The sequence below is a fragment of the Neopsephotus bourkii genome, unplaced genomic scaffold (assembly GCF_033783945.1).
Source record: "Neopsephotus bourkii isolate Nb327-2 ecotype Australia unplaced genomic scaffold, CSIRO-AGI_Nbou_v1 NB_1634, whole genome shotgun sequence".
NCBI lineage: Eukaryota > Metazoa > Chordata > Aves > Psittaciformes > Psittacidae > Neopsephotus > Neopsephotus bourkii.
This window is the reverse complement of record NW_026902109.1, coordinates 3,876,499-3,883,152: the sequence shown is the minus strand read 5'-3', so window position 1 is coordinate 3,883,152 and position 6,654 is coordinate 3,876,499. Positions and strand designations below refer to the sequence as shown.

Below are 6,654 nucleotides of genomic sequence, written 5' to 3'. Positions count from 1 at the left end.
TGCGTCAAGTGTGGTTATTGTTATAAAACCTACTTCTGCCTTGGGAATTGTTCACCTTTAAAAACAAAAGGCAGCAGCACCTGTAACGGAGTGCTTGCTGTATCACACTTAGCACACAACTAACCAGCTTATTTTGCTGAAGTACAGTCCTGTAAGCACAATCATTATAGCTGCCATGGAGTTGTTACCACAAAGCTGCATTATACGCTGCTGAGTTCTAGGATTACCATAATGCTTTCAAGGCTTTAGGCAGGCTTTCCTAGGCAGTGCTGCAAGCCATGTGTCCTGCATGCTGCAGAGCAGATTCCAGATCTGTAAGAGGCAGGTGTTTTTTAGAAGAGCAAGAGTAGAGAAAGCCAGGGAAAAACCACATAACAAACAAAGCACTGATTTTGAAAACCACAATGTTTATTGTTACAAATCCAGGTAAACCACATTTCTTGCTCAAAGCTGTCTCAACAGGGAAGTAAAAGAAACATTTGTTCCCTGTTTTTTATCATGTGAATTTCTGTACACTTCATTTGCAAAGTGCCTCCTTAACCCTTTACAGCAAGGCAGGGCACCCCTTTAATGCAGTGTGCTAGTGGGTGTCTTTTAATGGTGGTGGTGGAGGAGAGGAGAGAGTATCAGTTTGTTCAAGCAGTAAAAGTGCACCCTTACTCTCTTCCTGTTGCTGTATTCCTTGCCAGTTTGTTACTGATCCTGTCTTAAGAGGGCATTGTCTGTCCCATTGTCTTCCAGCTCTTGGAGACAAACAGGTCCCGGCTCTTAGTAATGGTCACTAAGAGATGTCCCACGTAGTAACCGTTCACCTGGCCTACACCATCATTCCTGCCCATTGAAAGCAGGAATGTTAGCGACCCTGGAAAGAAGATGTAGAGGTTTAAGTTAAGCAGCTTCAAACAGAAGTATCAAGCCCTACTGCATGTAGGTGTTTCACTTCGTTCAAACCCTCCTTTCTTACCCACACGTACTGCTAAGCACAGGACTCGTGCTGCATGACAAGGGAAGAGGCCAAAGGAGAACTACTTGCAACTCTCTCCTTTCCACAATCTGCTCTACCTCTCAGTAACGGAATTGCTGAAGGATTGGGCTGTATTTGTACATGCATCAGGAGAATGATTTTTTTCCTCCAAGAGGAAGTCCAAGACATAAACAACAAAATGTAAGTAGAAAGAAATTTAAACAGGCAGAGCAGCCTTTAAAAATCAAACTGCTGTCCAGATACCCATGTGGAACAGCTTTCAACATGGTTACGGTAAGTATTTACATCAATTGCTTATTGATGAAACCCATTACCTAGCTAGATTTTTGAGACTAGATTGTTCAGTTTGTTTGCTGTATAGTTTAAGGGGAGAAAGGAGGAGAAAGCAAAGTCATCTTGTTCCTAGGATTCAACTGAACAGTAAGCAATTTAAAGAAAAGGAAGTGAATTTGTTGAATAGCAGACACCCACCAGTAGATTTATCAGGAAGACAGTGAAGAAAGGACTTGTAGCTGTAGACTGACACAGGTAATTAACATCTAGAGTGTCTTTGGCAAGAACTAAGATGAAGTCTGAGATTTAAGCTTATATGGTCAACTCCAGTCATGAGTTCCTTCACCTCTAATCAGTGTCACATGCAAGTTCTGATGTGTACATGTTAAACAGCTGTTCCCTGCATAAAAACAGCCCTAGATCTAAGGAAGGTGCTAGGAGATAATCTCACCTGGTTTGTAGGTTTTAAGAGGCTTATGTGTCAGGCTGTTGATGATATTTGTCACTGCGATGTTGGCATGGAGCCCAGCATGATAAGCCATCTTTGGTTCTTTCAGATCTGCACAGTCCCCAATGGCATAGATGTTCTCATAGCCTTCCACCTGGAGGTGCTTGTTGACTTTCAGAGCACCATTACTTGCCATTTTGTCCCCTGTTTCGCCAAACAGCAGATTTTCAGAAGGAGCTTTGCATTGCCTGTGGCCCGAGACCCCAAAATGTTGATGATATTATCAAACATGTCATTAACTCAAAGCAAGGAACTGTAAGTTTCTGATGGTCACATTTCACACTTAAGTATTTAATGTGATGTTGGAGCACTTGCTGTATCATGGGATAACCACTGCAAGTTGCATAAGGTTGATTGCTAACCTGACAGTACTCAACTACAAGACACTGAAGAACCGTGTTGCTTCTCCCCACCGTGGTTTTTTCACTTACCAAATGCAGCAGCATAGGCTGAAGAGTTAATCTTTATACCCGTGCACATAACCACCATGTCAGTAACCACCTCAGTGCCCTTTTCTGTCCTTACTACCATGTCCTTGTGGAACTGGTTTGTTGTGAGATCTTCCACATTGCTGACCCTTTCACCTGTTGCAACAGAGAGCCCTGGGTCACAAACCCGTACTAGGCTGCTGTTGCCAGCTAGCCTAGAGATATCTGGCAAAACAGGAATTCAGGAGAGCCACGCTTAGTCAAAAAGGTCAGAAGACATCAGAAGGAGATGCTCTGGCTAAAGAACAGCAGGTTATAAAGCTTCAAAGTCTAAGTACGTACTTAATAATAGGTGCACTTCTTTTCTGAGAAGAATCGATTTCACCTCCTGACGGACACTAGCTAGCAGTTCCGCATCAGCTAGTGCAATTTTTGAGTGAATGAGGGTGACCTGTTGGGGACAAAACATCAAACAGGTGGACACATGGGGTACGAAGTGGGGAGCAGATACAGCTAAGCTTCCTTCCACCCTGTTTTATGCTTGAGGAGAGTGAACTGGTGAAAGGCATCTAGTCCTGGTAACTGTGGTGGCAGGCTATAGGGTGCTCTCAGAAGAGTAGGCAGTAGGGCTGAAGGCCACCACTGCATGGAAACTCCTGATTTGCAGTGTCTCAGGTACCTCAGCAGGACATTACAGAAGAACAGTCTTTGAAACCAGGATGAAGTTAATGGTGACTAATATGCTACTACCTCTTTGTCTGGGTACTCTGTTTTGATCTCTGCAGCCATCTCTACTCCAGCAGCACCACCTCCCACTACCAGGATGCGCTCAGATTTCTCAATCTGGAAGTAAAGAGGAAGCTTGCGTTATAAAAGAACTGTTCAGTGCAGGAAGTCAGATACCTTCAGCTAGTCTGTGGATAGACCTTCTGAGATACAGTGCTGGCCCAACAGCAATAAACCACCCAGTTCGTTACGAGGAAACAAACAATGAGAACCCCATGTGCTCTTCCTGTGTACACTGTAACACCGTTACGCATTTCAAGTTTCCCCTGTGCAGACAGTTCATCTTCCCCTGGGGCACAAAGAATGCTAGGTGAGCTCCCTGTCCTGGTCTCTCCCTGCAGGTATTGATATTTCTTGTCCTTGGACACAGATGGCTCCAGATACGCATGGTGGTTGTCCAGGACAGGGAAACTGAACAAGGGCAGGCAACACTTCCGACAAGTAAGTAGATTCCTCACCTCTTTAACCATGTCTTCATAGGTCTGGATGGCACTTTCCATATCAATGACTTTGTTGAACTTCCCAGGGAATGGCCCATCACTGCCCGTTGCTAGAATGAGATGGGAGTAGTGAAGCTCCTGGGAGGGCAGAAGATGGAAGAGGATGTTAAGACTTCATAAAAACAGAGCATAGAACACAGTTGTTGCCTCCTTGGTGCTATTCACTCATTCTCTCTCCTCCAGCCCTTGCTGATAACTAGGAAAGCACTTGCAGTGTTAGAAAGTGACCTGATCCAAGTGACACCAAGTAACTGCCTGCCTCAGGGTCTGAGAGGTGCACCGTTCTTCAGGTAAGCTGAGACCTTTAAAGACATTACCCTAAGTTTACAGGAAGTGATTTGATACTTGTGCTGGACACTGAAGCTACCATCACAGCTGGCTCCAGAGACTTATCTTCTCTCCTTCACCCTCTTCTGTACAGAGATAAAGTGCTCTGGCTGAAAAGTTAGCAGAGCTGCTGCCCTTGTTTCTTTCTGCAGTTAGATAAGGATCTGAGTGCTAGGGTTAATCGCTGAGCTCTAAATGCAGCTCTAAAGAGTAAAAGCTCATCTGAGCACTAGATGGGGTGATTTATTTGCTGCACAACCACATCCCAACACAGCTCTAGGCCACTTAAGCATGGTTAGGAGGGATGGTGCCATTCAACACCCTTGGGTGAAATATCCTCTTGCTAAGCTCTTCAGGGTGATTAAATGCTACAGTCTTTCCCAACACTGCCTCTTGGTTTTAGAGGAGATTGCTGGGGGTCTGCTGCTCTCTAGGACAGCCCTCCATAGAAGCAAGTCATTGGTTTTATTCTTCTCTACGTCCTGGAGTTACAGGGCCAGTATTAAGCATGAGCATTTGCATATTTATCCACAGCTGGGAGAAACCTAGAGGAAAGCAATCAGTGCTTTCCCCGAGGGCTTGGGTTGTGGCTTGTTTGGGATCAGGTATTTCAACCAAGCTGCAGGTTACGTCAGAACAGGAGCCCTGTATGTGTGTGAGCATGGGGTAACTCTATCGGTCCAGGGTTCATGGTCTCAGCTGGCCTGCGCTGCAGGAGATAGGGGGTGTTTGCCCCAACTGGATAGCATTCCCAGCTCTCATCCAACTCAAGGGCAAGAGTCCAGTTTGTTTTTACCAGAGCACAATTCTGTTCTGCACAAGCACACACCTTCCTCTGGCAGATTAGGGTTACACTCCTCCTCCTACTCAGAGACACATTTTCTGTAGGTGCCCTGTGGTTCTGCTCAGTTCTTTTTCCCTGGAGGACACCAGCCATGGACAGCAGTCTGAAATCTAAATTCCAAGTCACTTCTCCAAACAGACATCACCAGTCGAAGCCAACATAGCCTAGATTTGGAGTACTGCAGTCTCACAGCCATAACACGACTGAATCAAAACCCTAAGGAGGGGAGATTTACAACAGCCTCCTGAAGACTGACGTGCCACATCAGCAGGTGATCCCATAAGGCAGCCAAGTTACTCATTGCAAGTTATTACGCCACCCACCTCTCCATCACTGAGCAAGACTTGCTGCCTCTCTGGGTCTATGCCAACAACTTTGCCTTGTCGGAAGCTGTCCCCAAAGGTGACAGAGTAGGAGATAAAAGTCTTCTTGGCAAATCCTGTGGTAAGAAGAGAGAACAAGAGATCTCCCTCTACAGAGGCTAACAGACCCCTCTTCCCTTCTCCCCTCATGTCATCCCTGCTGAGACAAAAGCATTGTATGGACCTGGGACCACAGGCTAGGCTTCTGCTGTGCATTATCTCTGCCCAACAATGAGCTTTAGGGTCTTTGGCTTGGTTTTGATAAGATCAGCTCCTCAGAGGCCCCATGACATCCTTGGCTAGATTGCTTTATCTCTGCTCCCATACAGAATTTCCTGTACTGGTTTGCCTGGTCTGGGGCATTTCAGGCAGGATGTCAGTGGCTTTTTGTCATGTTATCTGCACCCCAGACCAAGCTTTTGAGAACCTTTGATGCTTGTTCCCAGCCTTGAACATGAGATTTTCTCCTCCTAAATCCCCAGCGACTGGAGTAATGGTGGTAGCACAGCCTCCCAAGTGTGACCCCAGACAAGTCTGAGCAGCTCACAGAGAGAGTTTTATCATCCAGGGCCAGATACAGAGAGGCATTTATTCACCCCTTCCAACTGCTGCTTCGTTTTAGCTTAGTCATCTTCTAAACCCTTGAAATAATAAACAGGGACAATCTGAGGAGTGTTTTGTTCAGGTTTCCCAGCAGACATGCAATTAGCTTAACACGGACAGTCTGTGGCTCGTCCCAGAGCCAAGTAGTTTTCCAGACAGAAAACATCAGCTCTTCCACCATCAATGGGATGGCAGAGGCACTTTCAGTACACTGTTCCTTGTTACTCCCAGAGTTCCCCCGAGCTGCTGCAGTCACTGGTGGGGATAAGAGCAATGACCCACCGGGACCCTCAGAGGGGAAAAGTCGTGGGGATGAGCTGAGCCCTTACCGCTCTCCACGGCGGCACGGAGGGCAGCCACGTTGTGATGGAAAGCATCTCTCACATCCACCAGCACGAAGGGGACGGCCCAGGACTTGAGCAGGCTGGCGGCCGCTGTGCCGCCGAACCCGCCCCCGACAACCACCACCCGCACGGAGTCGTCCACGGACAAGCGGGATCCCATCGCGCCGCGGGGCTGGGAAGGCCGGGCCAGCAGGGGAAGAAAGCGCTCGGGTCGGCCCGGTAGGGGCAAGTCCTTCCCGCAACGGCAGCGGGAGCGCTATGGCTGCGCGCCCGCCTTCCCCCGCGGCGGGCGGAGTCTCGTTTGCCGGCTCATAAGCCGCTGCTACAGGCGTATGAGCGGTTGGGAGGGACTGGGCGTTTCGGGGTCTGGGTGCAGCTGGCGGACCTTGGCCCTCCCGTGCAGCAGGGCAGTGCTTCCTGCCAGGGCGCAGTCTCAAGTACAGGGTATTTCACTTTTCACCTTCAGTAAGTTCCCCCCATGCATCCTCTATGTGAGAAGGGGGCTGTAAGGATCTTTCTTACACACCGAGGGTTGTGTTGTACGGGTGATGGGCAAATACCTGGAGACCAGGGAAACTGTCGCAGCTGAGCCCGCCAGCTCAGGGACCACAGCTGCATCTTGGCAGTGGGTAAGGATGCTGTGTGAGACAAGTCAGTCCTGCCAAACCTCAGCATTAAAAAGTCATGAGCTCAT

The 6,654-nt window shown here is 47.9% G+C and overlaps 1 protein-coding gene across 2 annotated transcripts; it reads right to left on the bottom strand.

The window, feature by feature from the left end:
* Positions 1 to 387: 387 nt before the first annotated feature.
* On the bottom strand, positions 388 to 6,253 carry AIFM2 (apoptosis inducing factor mitochondria associated 2). 2 transcript variants are annotated; one of them, XM_061373928.1, is made up of 8 exons: positions 5,946 to 6,253; positions 4,975 to 5,090; positions 3,439 to 3,558; positions 2,945 to 3,037; positions 2,537 to 2,645; positions 2,198 to 2,350; positions 1,710 to 1,910; positions 388 to 862 (listed from the first exon to the last, which is right to left on the bottom strand). In XM_061373928.1, the coding sequence occupies exons 1-8, from the start codon at positions 6,118 to 6,120 to the stop codon at positions 708 to 710; spliced, it is 1,122 nt and encodes a 373-aa protein (XP_061229912.1). In that variant the 5' UTR covers positions 6,121 to 6,253; the 3' UTR covers positions 388 to 707. The 2 variants fall into 2 exon arrangements, with proteins under 2 accessions (XP_061229912.1, XP_061229913.1); XM_061373929.1 differs by lacking the exons at positions 4,975 to 5,090; positions 5,946 to 6,253 and adding an exon at positions 4,637 to 4,907.
* Positions 6,254 to 6,654: the final 401 nt, after the last annotated feature.

What these genes read in the sequence shown, in the direction of transcription:
- AIFM2 (XM_061373928.1), bottom strand. Translation starts at nt 6,120, where the DNA reads ATGGGATCCCGCTTGTCCGTGGACGACTCCGTGCGGGTGGTGGTTGTC. An exon ending in CCGTGCCGCCGTGGAGAGCG is followed by an intron (nt 5,091 to 5,945) that starts GTAAGGGCTCAG and finishes TTCTTACCACAG; the next exon opens with GATTTGCCAAGAAGACTTTT. An exon ending in CAGAGTACCCAGACAAAGAG is followed by an intron (nt 2,646 to 2,944) that starts GTAGTAGCATAT and finishes TGTCCCCAACAG; the next exon opens with GTCACCCTCATTCACTCAAA.